Source organism: Mesoplodon mirus (genome assembly GCF_964341445.2).
Source record: "Mesoplodon mirus genome assembly, chromosome: 9".
Classification (NCBI taxonomy): Eukaryota; Metazoa; Chordata; class Mammalia; order Artiodactyla; family Ziphiidae; genus Mesoplodon; species Mesoplodon mirus.
This window is the reverse complement of record NC_138985.1, coordinates 50,411,533-50,434,614: the sequence shown is the minus strand read 5'-3', so window position 1 is coordinate 50,434,614 and position 23,082 is coordinate 50,411,533. Positions and strand designations below refer to the sequence as shown.

Here is a 23,082-nt window from a genome sequence, read left to right as displayed (position 1 = left end):
CAAATAGTCAAAATAGTTACTAAAATACAAATCTGTAATCATTTACTGTATCTCCCTATGCTTGTTTTAAAGTGTTAAAACTAAATTTGTTATTGCCTAGTAATTATACCACATAATGCTAATTTAAATATTTGAAGCTTACTCTTCACAAAACCCAAGAACATTTTCCCTATCACCTCTTCAATTAAAATATTAGGCATATATTTTAAAGTGTTTTGTATAAAATTTTTATTTGTGTGTATGTCATAGCATAAAAGACAATAAGATATTTGTCCTGGCTGCTAGTGTTATACTAAGAGTGTGGCTTGGGTCAAATTACTTGACCTCAGGTACCTTGGTTTACTCTTTCAATAAAAGAGAAGGGCATTACTTCTTCCCCTACATTAATGAAGAAACTGAGAAATCAGTAAAAGAACACATGAGTATGAGTGCTTAGAGAACTGTAGAGTACCATGAAAATACAAGCAGGTATTGTTATTACATACACTAAGTTGTAGAAACCAAATGGGCAACTTCAAAAATGTGTTAACATTTAAATTTTTCATTAGTATCACATAGGTTTTTCTGTGCATTTTAAATACATGTGATTAAGTAATCCACTCATTCTTTAAGTCATCACACCTCACCCATCCCAACCACTTTTTTTCTTTACTGAATCTTCACTATATGATCAGATTAAAAACCCAAAAGAAGCTTCTTCTAGGCATCCTATCAAGTGTATTCAAGATTTTCCTCCTAAATGTGCTTTTATTCTTATGAAATAGGTTCCCTACAGCACTTTCCTATATTTCACAACTACTTACCTTCTAATTACACAAGATATTTTTATTGGAATTTTAATGTATTTTCTCAAATGATAATTATATCATAACTGAAGTTCCCGGAAAATACAATATATATTGTGCTGTGCTGAGTTCAAAAAAATATGGCTCAAACAGTCTGGCAGTTCCTCAGATGATTAAACATAGTTCTCATAAGACCCAGCTATTCAACTCCTAAGTATATATTCAAGAGAAATGGAAATACATGTCCACACCAAAACCTGTACATGAATGTTCATAGCATTATAGCCCAAAAGTGGACACAACCCAAATATCAACTGATGAATGGATTTTTAAAATGTGGTATATCCATACAAATGGAATATTATTCAGCATAAAAAAATGAAGTACTGCTACATGCTATAATATGAATGAACCATGAAAATATGCTAAGTAAAAGAACCCAGTCTCAGAAGACCACATAAGGCATGATTCTATTTATATGAAGTGTCCAGAATAGGCAAATCTATAGAGATGTAAAGTAGACTAGTACTTGCCTAGGGCTGGGCCTGACAGAAAAGCATGGAGTTTGAGAGCAATGGCTAAGGGGTACAGGGTTTCTTTTTGGAGTAATGAAAATGTTCTAAACTGATTGTAGTGATGGATACACAACTCTGTGAATATACTGTATTGTACACATTAAAAGGGTGAATTGCATGGTATCTGAATTATGTCCAATAAAGCTGTTAAAAATGGCTGTGACAGCAATTCTACTACTCAGCATATGGCCAGTAAAGGTGATTCATCTTGCCTATAATGACACAGTATGAGAATCACTCTTTCTTCTATTTTTCATATCTTTCATTAAATAATCAAATTGATTTAGCTTGTGGATGATTCTATCAAGAGAGAAAATTACTTTGAGAAGAATGATCTTGAAAGCTCTGAAAACTTTCATCATGATTTGGGACATCATGATGCCCATGTTTCTGCAGCGCTTGATCAACCACGGTTCAAAGACCACCTTGTCTGCTCTACAATATTTATTCTCTTCCTGTGGAATTTTCACAGCTGAAGCAGTTCAAAGCCAGTTCTCATATAAAACAAGCCAAGGGAACTGAAGAAGTTATATTAAAACTTGCAGTAAGAGACAGGGTGAGAAATGTATCTTAGCAGCACTCAAAGTTTTCCTTATGAATTATGTGATTCCATAAATCCAAATCCAGTCTGATGACTCTCCCATTAGTGGTGTGTAGTCACCACTGCGAACTGTCAGAAGAATCTGTTTTATAGAGTGATTCAACCCTATGATCTTCACTGCATTTCTGTGATTATACCCACCAGCTCAAGGCAGCAGATGCCTTGCTCCAACTAGCTCCTCTCATTCTACAGGGCCTGTTAACTAATGAGAACAAATGAAGCACAGCATCTAATGTGGAGGGAAATACTGATGTTGGCTGGAAGTGGGACTGTTCAGCTACTTTGATTTTGGAGTTTCATATATTCTCATGCAAGTCATTCTCTCAAACTCAAAAAAGTATTTTTAAATTATCTTTTCCATCCTATATTTAAGCTTCAGATTTTTAAAGACCTGATATGATGGTCAAGCAAAGGTTGTGAACTACTACCCCATAATCCAACTCTGGCTCACTAGACACTGTATTTGGCAGACAATGTTGTCCCTTATAAGAGGTTTTTTTTTTTAAAGACGTTGGGGGTAGGAGTTTATTTATTCATTTATTTTTGCTGTGTTGGGTCTTCGTTTCTGTGCGAGGGCTTTCTCTAGTTGTGGCAAGCGGGGGCCACTCTTCATCGTGGTGCGCGGGCCTCTCACTATCGTGGCCTCTCTTGTCGCAGAGCACAGGCTCCAGACGCGCAGGCTCAGTAGTTGTGGCTCACGGGCCTAGTTGCTCTGTGGCATGTGGGATCCTCCCAGAGCAGGGCTCGAACCCGTGTCTGCTGCATTAGCAGGCAGATTCTCAACCACTGTGCCACCAGGGAAGCCCTGAGAGTTTTTTTTTAATGGAACCCCATCTCTAAATTATGGCAAATAACAGACCCTCAGCAGGGTGAGGAGTGGCATAGCTCCTTTAATTAACCAAGTCCGCATAGAGAAGAGTGAGTTCAACCAGCCTTTACTCTACGGCTGGTCCACTTCACTCATTTATATTCTCTGTCACTGACCCCACCAGAGAAATAGTACATAGATTTCAGGTTTAGTCATTTCAATATTGGTCTAATCAAAAGTGTAGATGGGGGCTTCCCTGGTGGCGCAGTGGTTGAGAGTCCGCCTGCCAATGCAGGGGACGCGGGTTCGTGCCCCGGTCCGGGAAGATCCTACATGCCACAGAGCAGCTGGGTCCGTGAGCCATGGCCGTTGAGTTTGCGCGTCCGGAGCCTGTGCTCCGCAACGGGAGAGGCCACAACAGTGAGAGGTCCGCGTACTGCAAAAAAAAAAAAAAAAAAAAAAAGTGTAGAGGAAAAAACATTAAATCACCCTTATATATAAACCTGAAAGGGTCTCCACTCTTGAAGTAACTGTGTTTAATCAGCATTATTTAAAGACAGCATTGCTCATAGAAAGTTTGCAAGGAGAACAGTTTACTTAACGGTTTACTTATACAATCAACAATCTGCTAAAATTCATAAATTCACATATGGCTTAATATTTACAAATATATTCTTTTATTCTTAGTAATATTTTATCCATCCAAATAGAGTTAAGACTCCTAGATTCCATAAGTCAAACAATAGCTAACAAAGGCTAAGCTCCACAGGATGGCCTGCTCACTCTAGTCCACACACGCCCTTCTCCAGACGCACCCAACTCACTCCCTGCCTGGTCCTCATGCCTCAGAACTTCTTGATGCCCCTGGACACGCACGTCATTTAATTTCTTCACAACTGTTCCTCTTTGCCTGGAATTCTGTCTCTCTAGAGCCTCTGTCCCTTTTGTAAACAGTTTATTTTTCAAACTTGTGTATTATGAAATCTTCCCTTCCCTGTCTCCTTCTGCAAGATAATCACCCGCTTCTCATTCTACATCTATCTACATAGGCTTCTGTTTTTGTAATAAGTTCACTGACCAATAATTACTTATTTACCCATGATAGGGGACTTCAGAAGGGATGGGTCCATGTGCTGGTTATGTTTGCCCCCCAGCACCTAGCTTGGCATAAAACAGGCATTAAGCACTTGCCAGTTTTACTTAATTGAAACTGATCAATACAAACTGATGAAGAGAAAGGTACCCAATTTTTTTTTTTTTTTTTTTTACTGTGACTGGAGTCCCTGAAGTTGTGTGATATAGTGGCTCTGAGTAAACTATATTTCCCATAGAAAAAAAAACATTAGTATAACGTATATATTATATACACACACATACAGAATACAGCAATAGTTAATCCAGATCATTCCACCTGGGTCTGTTATCTGTACTGCCTTAATGATATCACAATGTCAACTATTTACAAGTTAATATTTTATATAAATGATGTTCTTGGACATGCTGGCAGGCAGTGCTATTAGAAGAGAAGTACTTCTTGGAAATTTGTGCAGGGACTGCAGTTTGAAGACTGTTCAGGCACCAGAGGAGCAAACAGAGAAAGACGGTTAGACATAAAAAGGATCTTAAAATAAAAGCTATAAGTTAGTGGGAGATAATGCAAGGACTTGTATAATAAGATCTTTCATATGACTAGGCTCTTGATGAATGTTGTATTGGCATAAAATTTTCTAAAATAAAATATTAACATAAATATTGTATAATTAATATTTTAGTGAAAAGTATTAGCAATTGCACACATTTTTAAAACTCACCTCTATAAATACCAGGTATAAAACACATGTGAGGAGGTATAAAAATTTCCACAATACCAGATAAATTGTGAAGTTCTGCGTAGTCATTTAACCATAAATAACTGTGCTATTTGCGTGTGCATGTATGTTGTATGCATTTATGTATCTAGGTATGTATGCATATATATGTATGCTTGTAATGGTGTCTTATATTGTTATTGTAATTCTACCATAATTTTATAAATGCTAGAAAATTTTAGAGAATATACAGATAAATGAGTTGTAATGGGCACAAAAATGTTGAATAATCATCTCTCCTCCAAGTTGAGAAACATTTTAATTTCCTTCAAAGGACTCTGAACCACATATATTGAGGTGTGTAAGTAGGATATTTATATATATGAGATGTGCATATACACATACAGAGCATATACATGACATGGGCACGTTCATTTACATACAGAGGGAGGGAGGGAGAGAGAGAAATAGAAAACGTACTATAGGGGAGGAGGACTTAGAGAGAGGAAGCCTCAGCATTCACTGTACATTCCCTACACCCTTTCACTCAGCATCACAGACCAGGAAAACCTTGCCAAGAACATTCTTAGGTGTTTCCACACAAAGGAATTTTGGAACACATCGTCCCACTTAAAGAGTCACACCTCCAGCATTCCTTGCATGGCAAAGATATGCACCATCACAAGTAAAACTGAAACACTAGGCAGAATGTCTGTTTTAAAACTACTTTGAACAACTCTGCAAACAGCAAAGCTAAGGGCTTTGCGACTATGCTGGTGGCTCTGACAGCAGGTAGAAAGCAGAGCAACGTCAGTTGCAGAGAAGCTTGAGATGTAAATGCAGATCCAAGAAGAAAGAAGAATCAAAATGAAGGAAAGGATCCAGACAGATCCAGGAAACAAACTCCATCCCAGAAAGAAGGCATTCACAGCTCACACCAGGATCACACCAAGTAAGAGAGAACATTTACGAGCACTGATATGTGCCAGGCATCATCTAAGTACTTTACAGGTTTCTCTCAAGTGATCTTTAAAATAACCTGAAGAGGGCTTCCCTGGTGGCACAGTGGTTGAGAATCCGCCTGCACATGCAGGGGACACGGGTTCGTGACCTGGTCCGGGAGGATCCCACATGCCGCGGAGCGGCTGGGCCCGTGAGCCATGGCCGCTGAGCCTGTGCGTCCAGAGCCTGTGCTCCGCAACGGGAGAGGCCACAGCAGTGAGAGGCCCGCGTACAGCAGGAAAAATAAAAAAAATAAAAAAATAACCTGAAGAGAGAGATACTAACGTCCTACCTATGATATGTCTAAGGAACATGAGACACAGAGCGATTAGAGATCACATTCTTAAAAAATTATAAAATTAGGTCAAGATTCATGTTTGGCTCAAACGTCTCTTCTTGAACATCGCCTTTTATTTATTACATACACATGCAAATGCACACAAATATATATTTATTTAACTCCTGAGCAATCAGTGTCTCTTTCATTTCAAGCTATAGGTTCAATTCTCTGCAAGCACGCTCACTGTGAAGGGGAAGTACCTGCATACAGTGGGTCCCACTGACATTTACAGTTGCACTCTCTGATTCTGGTAGAGAAAACCAAGAATAATCTTTAAATGTGGACCCCAAAGAGGCACTATTTGTGCTCTGATGCCATTCTCTAGCAGGCACATTATAGAACATACTTGCAAACATATCCATCTACAATACTCAGAATATTTTCTATTACTGCTATAATAATCCAAGGGATAACTTTTTATCCAGACTGTGTGGCACGATTAGAAAGCCTTGCATTGGCCATATACCATAAGTTAAATTACTGCAACCACATAATCCATGCCTGTGCCTGATACATTTGCTAGGGAAAACTAATTTTCTATCAAGCTCTCTCAATAGAGCAACATCGTGTGCTATATTTCTACCCCCATGCACACAAACTATCCACTTCTAAGTCATTGTCTTACTACCCCCATTTTGGGGGTACTCAGCACTTTGTGTTCATAGGAAGTTCTGTGGGAGCAATCTGAATAGCAGGCTGCCTTGACAACTTGGTTCCCAGGTCAATTTACCAGAGGTTCAGGACAGTGGACCTCCACTGTTTCCCAAAAGTTCAGAAGGATATTGCACCTTGACTTTCTGCCAGCCCATGGCTTCCTCCATGCAAGAACAAGGAAAAGTGAATATGTAGCTATGTACGTGATTTATTAACCAGACCAGAGTCAGCTAGAGACACAGCACATTCACAGTGTACTTGAAAATCTCACAAACTTGCAGGTCCAATTTAACCTTTAATATATCAGGCCATTTTCTTCTCTTTCAAGGTATTGTTCATCACTTCCAAACTCTCTCCCAAGGTTTTTCCCTCAAGGTAGGACAAACTAGACCAAGCATACACCCATCTCCATTTATTCTTTACTTAATTCCCACGTGTGTTTTCTCTTTATATAAACAATTGTGCTTAGTGTGGGTCACATCATCAGAACAACAAGAGGTGGAGCACGTGCAGCACAGGCTGAATTGAGACTTTGAACTCTGTCACAAAGGAGTTCTACTGGCTCTTACTACTCTTATTTACATGATGAAAAGGATGCAGATCCCTTACCAGAGAAGGCATACAGATCACAAATAAGCAGATGAAAAGATGATGCTCAATATCGTATGTCACTAGGGAATAGCAAATTAAAACAAAATAAAACTGCATGCCTATTAAAACAGCTAAAATTCAAAACACGACAACACTAGCAAGGATGTAGAGCTATAGGAATTTTCACTCATTGCTGGCAGGAATGCAAAATGGTACAGTTTGGAAGACGGTTTGGCAGTTCCTTACAAACTAAACATACTCTTTCCATATGATCCAGTAATCACACTCCTTGGCATTTACCCAAAAGAGCTGAAAACATAGGTCCACACAAAAACCTGCACATGAATGTTTATAGCAGCTTTATTCACAATTGCCAAAACTTGGAAGCAACCAAGACGTACTTCAATAGGTAAATGGATAAACTGTGCTACATACATACAATGGAATATTATTCAGTGATAAAAATAAATGAGCTATCAAGCCATGAAAATACATGGAGGAACTTAAATGTACATTACTGAGTGAGAATGAAGCCAGTGTGAAAAGGCTACATACTGTATGATTCCAACTGTATGACATTCTCGAAAAAGCATAAGTATGGAGACAATAAAAAGATTAGTGGTTACCAGAGATTTGGGGGGAGAAAGGGAGAGATGTAGGGATGAACAGATGAAGCACAGAGGATTTTTAGGGCAGTGAAACTACTTTGTATGGTACTGTAATGGTTGACACATGTATTGGTGGATATATGTCACTATGTATTTGTCCAAAACCACCCAATGTACATTAGAGTGAACCCTAATATAAACTGAACCTTAATATAAACTACAGACTTTAATTAATAATAAATTATCAATATTGGCTTATCAGTTGTAATAAACATACCACACTAATGTAAGACGGTTAATAATAGGGATAATTATTATTATCCCTATTATTAATGAGGCGGTACATGGGAACTCTGTACTTTTTGCTTAATTTTTTATAAACCTAAAATTGCTCAAAAATAAAGCCTATCAAAAATAATTTTTAAAGGAATGCAGATGATTTGCCTGGTTTTTTCTCTCCTTGTTTTGTTGCTCTCTCTTATAATGTCTTACTTTCTTGTCTTACTTTCTTTTCGAGTTTTAGCAGTCATGCATAGCTTTTCCTGAATTTACTGATGTCACTCTATGTGGACCATCTCCCTCTGATGGCTCCTGGAACAAGAGCCCCACTGAACTTTATTACATATGCCATTTGAAAGTTATTGTCCTTATAAAGGACTGTATTTGTGATTTTTCCCCATCTGCCCCTATTTCATTTCTTTTCTCATAGTATAACTTTGATACAATAATACAGAATCAGTAAAAATGATATCCCAAATATTATGATTTCACATGGTAAATTATGCAAAACACCAATTAGCTCACTAGTTCTTCTGGAAGATAAGAGGACATCCTTTTGGTTAGGTCCAATGACATACTGGAAGCAACAGATTACTTTTGGCATCAACTGTTTTAAGTACTACCAGGTTTCCCCCCACTCTTTCCTTGTTGGGTTGTTTTTAATTGTTGTATCTCTTCCTCCAAATAGAAGTACTTTTCTTGCTGCTTCAGTACTTGGGGATTAAATGCAAATGCCTGTATTTTTTTCATCACTTTAATGCATTCTGAAGTGTCAAGTGTAAAGTTCTGATGAAGGAAATCAGAAAAAATCTCTACCTTATGACTCATTGGAACCTCTAACTCACACTCTATGATGTTCTTGTGATAGGAAAGATATATTTTCCTGGATGTCACTTCCCCAGTGCTTCTGTCATTAAGGGTCACTCTAATGTGCCTTCATATTAGGAAGCCTAGAGCCTTCCACTCTCCACTTCCCAGAGAGATCCACTGTCCAGTGTCACCATTCGAACTTAAATCAGAGGCTAAGAGGCTTCATTTCCTCCTAAAAGGATCCAAAGCATATCACACTTCTCCAATAACCTAATCAGAACGTCAGCATCTCATCCCACCACCAGTTCTTTATATAACAATAAAAGGTAGGAAAAGACCTGGGTATGTGTTGCTCTACAGCACTCTTAATGCCAGTCCTGACTGGGGCCTTCATTATTTTGCAAACCAGGCAGCTACCTATAATTTGCATAAGGAGTGATCCGTGTTACCACAGTCCATTGAGCTATTAAAGCTTCATAAAACCACCTGAGCATTTGACATTTTGGACCAAATAACCAATAAGCTCTTAATAAATTCTGAGTACTAACTGAGCTTTGTATGCTAAGAAAGAAGGATAGGAAAACAAGACATAAAATGTAGTTTGTTTGTCTATTTATTTATTTATTTAAATAATCACCTAAGATGTTAAACAAATCATAAACCACAAACAATTCTACTGTGAAAATATTTAATTTGGAAGGCACTGGTGACAATGTTAACTGGAACTATGTGAAATTTCAGATTCCTGAGAAATCCCGAGACACTAAACAAAATGAAGTACAAAAATATCTATTTATATAATTCACCCTGAATTTGTGCTCAAAATATTTTGATGGTCTTTGATCCATGCTGTCTACATATAAGGGCCAAACTAATAAGAAAAGACAAGCCTACAGTAAAATAACATCTCTTTCTAGACTTGTTTTATTTGTTTGTCCTGGTGTCCCTTAGTTGGAGAAAACAGATACATGTGTTGGATCATTAAAATTCCTTCAAGATATGTCATTTTTAGGAGACGAAAAAGTAAAGAATGGGAAGAGAACTAATTCTTTTTAATGTTTACTATATTTAGGGTACTGTGCTAGACCCTTTCTATTTACTACCTGTTAAAACTTCACAAATACTCTCTCACTTCAGAACTTCTGTCACCATTCTAAGGTGAGAAAACAAAATCAGAGAGTTTAAGTAACTTGACCAGTCAGGTAGAGGCAAGATTTAAATAGCGATTCCCAAGTCCATGCTCTTTCCATTCCACAATGCTGCCTCCCTTATAACTTGTGGGAATATCTAGCCCTGTAACTAGATCAATTTGTAATTTCTAGTGCATTTACAAGAAAAGATGCTTTAGAGAAAGCTAAAGTTACTAGCCTTGTTCCAGGGCATAAAATTAAGTAACCATTCTATTATATAAGAGAAAAATAGCAATAATATAACCTACCATTTATTGAAGTCCTAATATGTATCAAGCACTCTACTAATATATACATATGTTACCATATTTAATCCTTAGAAAACCCCTATAGAATACATAATATTTATCCATACTGGAGATGAAATAAAAAGATTCAGGGAGATGAAATAATTTCATAGGTCCCATGGATAAAATATTTCAATCCATGTTGTTCCAGATTAATTGACATTGACGCCCATGCTCTGTCCATCCCTATCTCTGCTCCATCTCTATTCTTCATTTAATGAGCAAACTGTGTCACATTCCAAATTAAGACAAATTGTAAGCACAACTGAAATGCACAACACTTTTTTAAGGATAATGCCACCCTTATGTTACTACTACCTGGTACAACACCCCTCTCTCCTTTGTTATTGAATGAATGGCAGGATTAGGGTGGATATTTTTCCATGTACATTGCAGAATATTTTATATTAGTATAAGTACATGAAAGAAAAAGAAAACACCTGTTTTTATTTTAAACTGAGGAAACAAAGTATTATTTTATGTGCAATTAACTATGTAGAGGACACAGTGACTGTCATTAATAGCACTGTCTTGCAATGCATGAACCCTGGTCAAAAGTGTTTAATGTGAGAAGTAATTTCCTTAAGACAAAACTCAACTGTAAATACCCTCATCACCTGATGCTGAAAAAATGGCTACTGTGTATTTTTCTTGGATTTTATTGTAATTTCATTATCATAAAAATAAATTCAACTACTTCATTAAGATCTTTTGAAAATATATCTCTATGGCATAAGTTGATAAAAGTTGGTTGTATTCACTATCTTCTGTCTGGCTCATGTTTCAATCACATTTTGTTCAATGCACTTCATTTGGAATTGCTAGGTGAATATAATTAGCCATAATTATTATTGAAACAATTCCATATTCAAGAATATTAAAAAGTGAATAACTGTCTAACACTCACCAGTAACAGTATTCATCTTCCAATAATATAAGTGCTTTAACTCTGCATGTATGAAATATGTTTTTCAAGTATTCAAACAAAGTTACCTTTCAAATGACTGTGGCACAAAACCGTTGAAACATTAACTTTTATATTTTAATATCTTATATTTTGGTTTTTTCTCTGTTGAAAAACAACGGTGTAGTAGAGAGACTTAAATACCATTTGCTTATTCACTTTATCAATACTATAACTTCTCCACTATCTGGTTTATTATTCAACTAAGTTTCTAGCTCTATCACTCTACTGAAAATGTCTTTTCCCAAAACAGTGTTAATTATCTTACCAGTTCCTCCTCTTATTTGATCTTTTCTGAAATATTTCATAACCCCTTTCCAGACTCTTGAAAATGTTTTATACTTCTTGTCCCCATCCCCTTCATAAGATATCTTCTTCATTTAGCACTACTGGCATTTTCTCTGGACCTGTTCTGACCATACTTTCTCAGCCTCTTTCACTAGTTTCTCTCCCATCGTGACTCTTAAATCTCAATATTCTCTATGAAGTATTCTGGCCCCTCTTTTCAATATTTTTGTTGTTTTAATGATCCCTCTCACTACCATGCCTTGAAATATTATATACACGTTGAGTTCCAAGCCTCTACCTTCAGTCTAACACTTTCTCCTAAACTGTCCATCCATTCACTAATTCCTCTATTAGCTGACTGAATTACTGCTACCTCAAGTTCAGTATATCTGATACTGAGAATTAAACTGATATTCTTTCTTCCCCAACCACAAGAAAACTGTTCTTCCTTCTTTCATATCCTCTGTCTCAATCAAGTAACTGTGTGCAGACATGATGCAGATAGCATTAGTTCCACCTCTCCTTGGCAGACACTGTGTCCCCTGCACTCCAAACCTGAGCTAACACTTCTGCCATGCGCCCCCAGGCCTCCTCTACTCACCCTTCACTATAAGTGGTTTGTTCCCCTTTGTCTCTCAGTCCCTCTCCTCACTGACCTCCCAGCCTCTTAATTTACCTTTCTCCCTTCTGGGTGAAGAATATGTCAATCCTCTGCTCTAAGGTTATAATGGCTTCCACCTGCTTATAGGTTACACTCTAACATCTTTACCATAGTTTGAAGGTTTTCTTACAATCTGGCCCAACTCATCTCATTAGCACCAAATCCATTCATTCCCACCACATATTCTGGACTTGAGCTGCAGTACTTCTAAGACCTAGGAATATTGTCATGCCTTGCATTTTTATTTTCTCTCTCTATCAGCTACACAACTTCTCTGCTCTCACACTGTTTTGTTCATGAGTATGGTATGCCATGTTGTAATTGTTGTGTATTGTTCAACTGTAACTTTCTTGGGGGTAGGGACAACAGTACCCTGCCAGCCTCTACCACAATGACTTCAAATAAGTCACACAGTGAGTCCTTAACAACTCTTTGTTGTGACTGACTTAATAAAACATTCATACAATATACCTTACGCATTAAACGTTCATATATATTATGTACATATATATGTATATATACGTTAATATACTATGTATGTGTATGGATGCATACATGTATGTTTATGGTGTATGTATGTGCATATGTGCACATACTTTAGGGCTGAAAAGGCCTTTAAATATCATCTTTTCTAATCAATGAATATCACAAAATAGGAAACCAAGAACTAAAGTCGTTAAATGACCTAGCTAACATTCTAAAGCTCGTTAGTGACAAACACAGTGTTACAGTTCCTCTCTTAGCTCCTCATCCAGTGTACCTTTCACTACATCACTTTAATTCAATGATCTCACCAATAATGTGATTCTAAATAATCTGTTCTACCAAGACCAAGCTTATCCCACTAGAATCTTGGACTGTTTCACCTCATGTTCTCTCTCAAATCCCTGCCTGCCTCTTTATTTTCATCAAATGAGGAACACTTATGATTCTGTCATCTCTATATCTTCATTTACAGTGTATTCCTGTCCTTTAAATATTCCCTATTTCCTCCAGTAACTATTCTCAGTTCCTTTATAGATATGGTGAAGTCTCCTTTCCCTCTGGAAAAATATAAAGAGGTCATTATTTTGCTCTCCTGTCTAATTCACCATTTTTTTCACCAAACCAAGGCTCACCATAAAGGAGATGACATTATTCTCATCATACTACTTTATATTTGTACCTGCACATGACTTTGAAGTTTACAGATTACTTTCTCATCACTCACTCATTTGATCTTCATAATACTATGAATAGTCAGAAGAAGGTCCCATTTACAGGCAGCTAAATAAACTGGGGGTCAAAAGTTAAGTGACATGCCAACGTTCCTATAGCTAGCAAGAGGTGGAACTGGCACTGGAACCAAGGTCTCCATATTCTTGCTCCTGAGAGCTTTCCACTATCTTAAACTGTTTATTGGCTTAAGTTCCCGCCATGACATTTATACTGACATGTGTTGGCACCTCAGACGCTGCACAGTGAATGCTGCCTAGCCTCTTCTTTGATCTGAATTACTGCTTGGCTCTTGTTACGTTAATAGTACAAATTTCAACAGGGCAAGTACTGTTTTGTCCAACACTTACTTACTTGAGAAGCTTTTACCGAGCATCCAAATAACACCATTTAATGGTAAATTATAGTTTGACCAGTGTTTGTTATGACTGAACTTCTGAATATTAAAACCATGGCTTCAGCTAAATTAGAGATCTTCTTTATTTTAAATTGAAAAAATCAATTTGATTTCATCTGCATCCACTAATCAACTGATCTTTAAACTGCAAGTGGTAACAAGAATGGCTAACACTAACATCCAAATGGCTTTTCTAAACGTGTGTTTGTGTGTTATCTCATGCAAGATTCTGAGGCAAATTCTGTACTCTGGCTTTAAATAAGTTTCTATTCAATCTCCTCACTAAGTTGTTAGATAGATGCAACTTCTTTAAAAATTCAGGGTATCAGTGTAATTGTAGAGGAGACTGATCTGTCTCTGCATGGGGGGCTACAGACAGCTGAAGCCAGGAAAGAGACACACTCACTGTAACTTGTTTGTGATCCCATGACCGATATATACTTTCCCTCCTGTCTACTAACTGCCAAGAAACTCTTAATTCATTCCTAGCACTAAGCAGTAAGAATAATGTTTCCCACTTTCTTCTTATAAACCCGAAGTTTCAGGTCTGCTGAAGAATTCTCAGTGTCCTTTAGAGGAGAAAGGAGCCTCAGGAGAGGGAGTGGTAATTCCTCATTTGGTATTGTTTTCCTGCCTGTCACTGCCTCACACCGGGACCTCTAGTCAGCACTTTGCTGGGAGATTCTGAGGGACAATTGGTTGCTGCTTTTCTTGGCTGGTTGAAAACAAAGCAAAAACTTTTTCAAGGCAGGAGAAGTTAAAACCTAAACATCCTAACAATTGCACACTTTAAAAATCCCTCAATTCGCTCATTAAGAATCGAGCTTCACAAGGTCTCAGTCAGCTCACTGCAGCCCCATTTGCCTTCAACTGTCAGAACTGCCCTCACTTGGCTTGTTTCCACGTGTCCCACATAAGCTGTACCTTAAATGTAACTCTATATCCATATATATCATGGCACAGAGTGAACTGTTTGCCTAAACACAGAATAAAGACCGGAGTTAAAATGTTTTCTTGCTCTTTGCTAGAAATAAATTTAAGAAAGTCTTAGAATGAGAACGCAGAGGTTAAAAATATTGCACGTAATTACGAAAGCGCAACGTTGGTTGCCCTCATTAACTACGGAGCTGTGAGAGAAATAGTCCAGTGAGTCACTAATGCTTTTTAGTTGTTAGGTTTTTCTTTCTAACAGCATCGGCCATGACCTAATTTGCTTCCTAAAAATCGTACTTTTTTACCTTAGGGTCCTAGTACCCCCGGGTCATCAGAAGCACAGGGGTCCCTCCTGAAGCCCAGCAGTTTCGTAACGTGGACCCAGATGGGAAGCAGGGGGAACTACATCCCACTTACCGGTCTTCCACAGATAGAGGGTGGGTGCCTCCGCCGCGCCCGGCGCCGCAGCCCCGCAGACGCCCGGGCACAGCAGCAGCGGCAGCAGCGGCAGCAGCAGCGGCAGGACGGCCGGGCGCGGGCCGGCAGCGTCGGGGCTCCGGGACGCCGTGCGCCTCGCTTGCAGCCCCATGCCGCCGGCAGCCGCTCCAGGGTCCAGGTCCGGGACGCGGATGGCAGGGAATGTTCCTTCGCCCTCGGAATGTCTTCCCAAGTACAGAACGCAAAGCTCTCCCCGCTATTGTTCTTGTCAGATGAAAAGGAGGGAAAGCGCGTTTAACACCAGGGAACAATAGCTTCTGCGGTGGCCGTGGCTGCCGCCGCCACCGCCACTGGCGGGGATGCTGCTGCCACTGCCATTCCGCGCAGAGTGGCAGGTCCTACAGGCGAGGGAGGCAGCCGTCCGCAGGGGGCCCCAGCTGACGGAGCAGGTCCCGAGGTCCGGGAGGCAGCGCAGCCCCCGCCGCTGCCAGCTGGAGAGAGAGGAGGGGGGCGTGAGCCGACAGGAGCACCGAGGGAGCCGCAGGCAGGGGGAGGCGAGAGAGCCAGGGCAAGAAAGGAGGCGAGCGAACGGGAGCGGGGGCACCCACAGCCAGCGCACCCGCCAGAGAACTCCAGTGCACATGGCGCGGTGAAATATGTTTGGACGGATACACCACTAAAAAGAATCATCACTCGACAGGCTTCCGCATGACAAATAACAGTCTCTGAAATTCATCGTCACCCAAGGAGTCAAATGCTAGATCTAGTGGCATGTTTTTCTTAGTATATATTTATTTACGCAAAGCATCAGTGTTTATCATTTATTTTTAAGCCATGGCTTCTGAATCACTTTATGTGGGGAGCAGTATTTATGATCAGATGTGAAAAACATAGGAAAACAGCAGAGATGTTTACTTGCTGTTGAAAGGCACTTAAACTCTTTTTTAAATCTTTTCTTTTTAACTTAAAGGAATCTATTCCCAATTAAAATATGAACAGTATTGATCTACGGTTACAAATCAAAGTACATAGTCTTTTAACAGCCTTTAAAACTGAATTAGTATTAATAAGTATCCACAATGATATCTAATTAGATGGATAACATTTTATAAAAACTAATCATGAAATTATATTTCACCTATGAAGTTAATAAAAGTGCTATCCCTTTATCTACGCTCTGTCAAAAATATGCTACCTTTAAGGATCCACACAGTTCTGAGTAAAATTAAAGAACAAAGTGAGTTTCCTTTATTTGTGTATCTCCAAATTAGTAAATTCTTTACTTAAAAATCCTTGACACTAATGTCTCTTAACAGATACTGTAGAAAAATGCCTTTATAATCTATATAATCTAATGTGCTTGGGCCTTTTGTTCTTTGTGTTTTCACTTTCTTAAACCAGTAGTAATAAAGGAATGTGTGTGAAGTCAGACAATGCTTTGCCCTTTCTCTTTCTCTCTTCTCCCCAATACTAACCCTTTACTAATTCATTTCCTAGTAAAACTAAAATAATATCAAGGCATTTAGCCAATTAAAAACTGGGCAAAAAGAAAGCCAAAGAAAACTATTCACATCCGGTCAGGAATATCTGGCCAAATAAAATTTAAAAATCAGGAAAACTACTCTTTATGAATTTGCTCCATCAGCACAGCCAACCCAAGAGTTTAAAATGAGGAAGCTACTGTTTCTGAAAGAGGAAACCTTCCATAAAGCTCTCTTGGGACGCCTGTCGTTTTGCAGATCATTCCAGACACAGCCCTGCTGCATGCATTAGATTAAAAGCAGGTTTTGATCAAATAATTCCCAGGTCCTGCCTATTTAAGGATTCTGACATCAGAGGAAATTAGCAATGTTGAAGGTTGCAAATTTGGTCCTTATTTACTTTCCACTCTGTTAGGCCTCTAAGAGGGAATTAACAGCTCAGAGAGCCCTAGCTCTGTGAGTCTGTGATTAGGAGAGAAAAACTAGCGTGGATTACTGTTTCTTCACTGGTGAAAAATAGGCAACAATCAAAAGATTATAGGTTGATAAGGGATACAAAAAAGCCTGATTCCAACTTATGTGTGGCTCCCTGAAGGAGCACTTGTTTCAACAGTTACACCAAAGAAGAAAATAGAAAACAGGAATTGTATGGCTTCCTTGGGTCTGTCTTCTTAGGGAACACGCTGTAATACCACTCTACAATGGCAGTGTTTTCTTATCCTGTTTGTTTTTATTTCTCAGCTACTGTTAGGGTGCTAAACCCTAAAACCATCTAATCCGGGCACAGAGAGCATTTAAAATGAAGTACTCTGTTAATCAGCCCATTCTAAGCATTCTTGGGAAGTCCCAGATTAATCCACCAAGTAGAAACTCATTAAATAACAGAAGACAGAGGATCTAAGGAGTCAAGCTAGTACAATTTGATGTGCAGGATAATTACTTTGCCCTTTGAAAAGCCATCAGATTGTTATTTTTAATAGCTTAATATCAAAAGAAAATTTAAGATTCTGATTTTTATATTTATTCATAGTTGTGTAATAATTACTCAACTGGTCAAGAGTTTAAACATCATAGCTAGAACTTCAAGCATTATATAAAAGAACCAGGGACCATTTCACAACTAGGGTTAGTGTTCTGCTGTAGTGTTTGAAACTAGCCAACAATTGGTTTCCTTCTTTTACTTTCAATTTATACAATGCTTAAAGATCACTCCAAATAATATTACTCAGCCATAAAATCAAATGAAATAATGCCATTTGCAGCAACATGGATGGACCTAGAGATTATCATACTAAGCGAAGTCAGACAAAGACAAATATGATACCACTTATATGTGGAATCTAAAAAAATGATACAAATGAACTTATTTATAAAACAGAAATAGACTCACAGACACAGAAAACAAACTTATGGTTACCAAAGGGGAAAGGTGGAGAGGGATAAATTAGGAATTTGGAATTAACAGATACATAATACTTTATATATAATAGATAAACAAGGGCTGACTATACAGTAATGGGAACTATATTCAATATCTTGTAATAATCTATATTGGAAAAGAATTTGAAAAATAGATATACACGTATGTGTATGACTGATTCACTTTGCTGTACACCCAAAACAGTGTAAATCAACTATAGTTCAATTAAAAAGTTTTTTAAAAATTTTAAAAGAGTTAATTAAAAAATCACTCTAGATACATACACATGTACAATTAGTAATAAAGATGCCCCTGGACAAGGTTACAGAAACTAAGTCATATAAACATTTGTCTCTGCCAATGCCACACATCTGTTCTATAACAATGTCATTATTGCACTTGAGGAGAAAAATGTATGGGTCTCTGAGGACACAGAAATGATATATATTTTCAGATACATGTTCCTTTGTGAAAGCTATACTGTCCAGTCACATAAATCCTATCAATAAAACTGATAGATTACAAGAGATAGCAAGACATAGCAATCTTTGTTTTCTAGCATATGACATAAATAATACACAAATGTTTAATGACATGATGTCAAAATTTAGTCATGAGAAGTCTCAAAGATGCAGATTAAATTGACCATCTGTACAGCCTGCCATGAAGTAAATCGTTCATCATTTTTCATAAATAACTGTTCAAGTATTAATGAGCCAGGGATATATAAACGTTTCCAAACCAATGGATGAAAACTGCAAAGCATGTATGTTTTTTAATATTTAGAAATAAGACAATTCTGAACCTATTACTTCTCATGTGTTGTCCTTTTTTCTGTCTTTATTATTTTTGCTCTCATTTCCAAACTCCAGAGAGGGTGGGTGTGTACAGATCTACACATGTGTTATCTCCTTTATTAGAACATAAGCATATAACCACACTTGAAGACCCAAAAGACATACAATGACTTGTAGGGATTAGTATCAGCATTTAAAGTCAATCATCAAAAATTCACTTACTTGACAGAGAGGGAAACTTTTAATATCATCAGTTTTTATGAGGAAAAACTGAGTAAATGAAGGAATATATACAAAGTTATTCACAGCTACATAGGGAAGTATCTAAGAATATCCACTTTGAAATAACAACTTTAAATAAATTTCTCTACCTAAATGCATCTTGCCTTATAAAAAAAAAAAATCACCCAAAGGAATTCTGTTTGTATGGCCTCTAGGTGTCATACTTGACCAACATTTGGGGTAGAAAACATTAATTTGGGGCTTCTTTCTATTCCCCCCCCTTCTTGCCACACCCACGAGATTATTAAAAGATGAAACATTTCCCTTTTTATCTTTGTAATAAGTAGCCAAAAATTTTACTTTCCCAATTCTGACTCTAATATTCACCATTTATTTTCTTTCCAATTCCTTTTTCTTTATAACTACTTTGTTGGTTGGTTAGTTGATTAGTTTGCTGGTTTGTAGGTATATGCGGTGAGGGGAGGGGAGATTCTAGATTTCAAATAGTTTTACAGAAAGAAAATAAACCCCATGGTTTCTCCATTTTACTCAAAACTAAACCTGTTGGGAAACAATAACGATCTGCTATGAATAATCAGATTCCTTGTTTTGAGTGTCAGGTAAAAAAGTACAGTATTTTGGTTCAGATCCTTCTAGGTTTGGGGAATGGATCACTTACTGTAAGCCTTACAATAAGGATCCCATCCTCAGTGGTATGTGAGGCATCAATAGTCCCTGACACAATGCAATACCCCAATCGTTAAAACATTTCACCAGGGGTCACTTGGGAGAATGCTTCCATACAGAACACGCAGGCCAATGCAATGATTCAGGTATTTGAAAGTGCAGAGGAATAATGTATACAAAGGCAATAGAATTGACAAGCTATCACTAGCTGTGTTGGTCCTACAGATGGATAATGAAAAGGTACCGACCTTTAACAAGCAATTGAAAACTAAATATGAAGGAAAGGAGCCCTTAAAAAGAGACCCTTGTCTCCTGCAGTGGCAGAGTAAGAAAAAAAAAAGAGAAAAAAAAAGCTGAAGATCAAATTAAAACTTAATATTTAAGAGTTGACAACTGCAAAGATAACTGAATGATCAACTGAGGCAAGTTTGTTATGAAAAGATCAGGGTCTGCTTAGGAAAACCTGGAACCTGATACATGGACAAGTTTCTCTGGGTCAATGTGCACATGTCTTTGGTTCCCCGGACTCCTCTGAACTCTCAAAGCCTTCGAAGGCAGCCCACCTCTCCCTGTTAAGTACTGGCATATCGCCTTTCCTAGTTTTCAGGCTGCTAGCTAGGATTAAGTTGCAGCGTTAAGTCAGTCTAGTCACGTTGGGTCTGTTAAGAGTAAAAAGACTACACAGCAAAGGAGCTGCCAGAATTAGCTAGCAGCTAACTACTGGTAGGAGCCAGAAGACTATTCAGGAGGCTTGATTTTGAGAGTGTTTGATTAGGGGCCAGAACACACAGTGATAGAGTTTATTAACTTGGAGAAATACTCCATGGGTATAGAATTTAACACAATGCCAAGGACTGAAAGGGATGTTGCAAACTGGTGGTTCCTAGAAGCCTGGAGAAACACTGATGGAAAGTGAAATGTCAGGGAAGGAAGGCAGGGAAGGAAGGGACATGCTGGAGTAGATACATTATGTAAAGAAAAGGAAGACCAAGACAGGATTATGCTCCTCCAAAGGGACACACAGAGATCACACCAATCACCAAGGCCTTCAGAAATGTACTGGTGAGAAGGACACCAGCATCACTGAGTTCCATGGTGGCTCTTTGCACACCACCAGTAGGAGAGGTGGTCACATAGGTTTAAGTCTCTGATCCATCTGAGTTAATTTTTACGCATGGTATGAAGTAAAGTTCTAAACTCATTATTTGGCACAAGGATACTCAACTGTCCCAGCACCATTTAAAAGAGTGTTATTTTTCTCATAGAAGAGTCTCAGCACTTTGTAATGGTCAGTCTCAGCACTGACCATTAAGGGAATGGTTTACTTTTGTTCCACTCCAAGGCATATCTCAGAGATGTTGCAGGTTCAGTTTCAGACCATCACAATAAAGCAAAAATCACAATAAAGGGAGTCACAGGAATTTTTTTGCTTTCCCAGTGCATAAGAGTCATCTTACCCTATACTGTAGTATATTAAATGTGAAATGGCATTATGTCTTTAAAAAAGTGAACATACCTTAATTAAAAATACTTTACTGCTAAAAAATGCCAACTATCATCTAAGTCTTCAGCAAGTTGTGATCTTTTTATCATAGTAACATCTAAGATCACTGATCACAGGTCACCATAACAAATATAACAGTGGAAAAAGTCTGAAGTATTACAAAAGCTATCAAAATGTGACACAGAGGGCTTCCCTGGTGGCACAGTGGTTGAGAGTCTGCCTGCCGATGCAGGGGACACGGGTTCGTGCCTCGGTCCGGGAGGATTCCACATGCCACGGAGCGGCTGGGCCTGTGAGCCATGGCCGCTGAGCCTGCGCGTCCAGAGCCTATGCTCCGCAACGGGAGAGGCCACAACAGTGAGAGGCCCGCATATCGCAAATGCTATGAGACTAGATATCAATTACAGGAAAAGGGCTGTAAAAAATACAAACACATGGAGGCTAAACAATACACTATTTAATAACAAAGTGATCACTGAAGAAATCAAAGGGGAAATTAAAAAATACCTAGAAACAAATGACAATGGAGACACGACGACCCAAAACCTATGGGATGCAGCAAAAGCACTTCTAAGAGGGAAGTTTATAGCAATACAATCCCACCTTAAGAAACAAGAAACATCTCGAATAAACAACCTAACCTTGCACCTAAAGCAATTAGAGAAAGAACAAAAACATCCCAAAGTTAGCAGAAGGAAAGAAATCATAAAAATCAGATCAGAAATAAATGAAAAAGAAATGAAGGAAACAATAGCAAAGATCAATAAAACTAAAAGCTGGTTCTTTGAGAAGATAAATAAAATTGATAAACCATTAGCCAGACTCATCAAGAAAAAAAGGGAGAAGACTCAAATCAATAGAATTAGAAATGAAAAAGGAGAAGTAACAACTGACACTGCAGAAATACAAAAGATCATGAGAGATTACTACAAGCAACTCTATGCCAATAAAATGGACAACCTGGAAGAAATGGACAAATTCTTAGAAATGCACAACCTGCCAAGACTGAATCAGGAAGAAATAGAAAATATGAACAGACCAATCACAAGCACTGAAATTGAAACTGTGATAAAAAATCTCCCAACAAACAAAAGCCCAGGACCAGATGGCTTCACAGGTGAATTCTATCAAGCATTTAGAGAAGAGTTAACACCTATCCTTCTCAAACTCTTCCAAAATATAGCAGAGGGAGGAACACTCCCAAACTCATTCTAAGAGGCCACCATCACCTTGATACCAAAACCAGACAAGAATGTCACAAAGAAAGAAAACTACAGGCCAATATCACTGATGAACATAGATGCAAAAATCCTCAACAAAATACTAGCAAACAGAATCCAACAGCACATTAAAAGGATCATACACCAGGATCAAGTGGGCTTTATTCCAGGAATGCAAGGATTCTTCAATATATGCAAATCAATCAACGTGATACACCATATTAACAAATTGAAGGAGAAAAACCATATGATCATCTCAATAGATGCAGAGAAAGCTTTCGACAAAATTCAACACCCATTTATGATAAAAACCCTGCAGAAAGTAGGCATAGAGGGAACTTTCCTCAACATAATAAAGGCCATATATGACAAACCCACAGCCAGCATCGTCCTCAATGGTGAAAAACTGAAACCATTTCCACTAAGATCAGGGACAAGACAAGGTTGCCCACTCTCACCACTCTTATTCAACCTAGTTTTGGAAGTTTTAGCCACAGCAATCAGAGAAGAAAAGGAA

The 23,082-nt window shown here is 38.2% G+C and overlaps 1 protein-coding gene across 1 annotated transcript in view; it reads right to left on the bottom strand.

Annotated features, from left to right (window-relative positions):
* THSD7A (thrombospondin type 1 domain containing 7A) overlaps positions 1 to 15,864 on the bottom strand; it is a 448,162-nt gene extending 432,298 nt beyond the window's left edge. The window contains exon 1 of the mRNA XM_082632651.1: positions 15,214 to 15,864. Coding sequence (XP_082488777.1) covers positions 15,214 to 15,385 — 172 coding nt within the window. The 5' untranslated portion in view covers positions 15,386 to 15,864. The remainder of the gene's footprint in view (positions 1 to 15,213) is intronic.
* Positions 15,865 to 23,082: the final 7,218 nt, after the last annotated feature.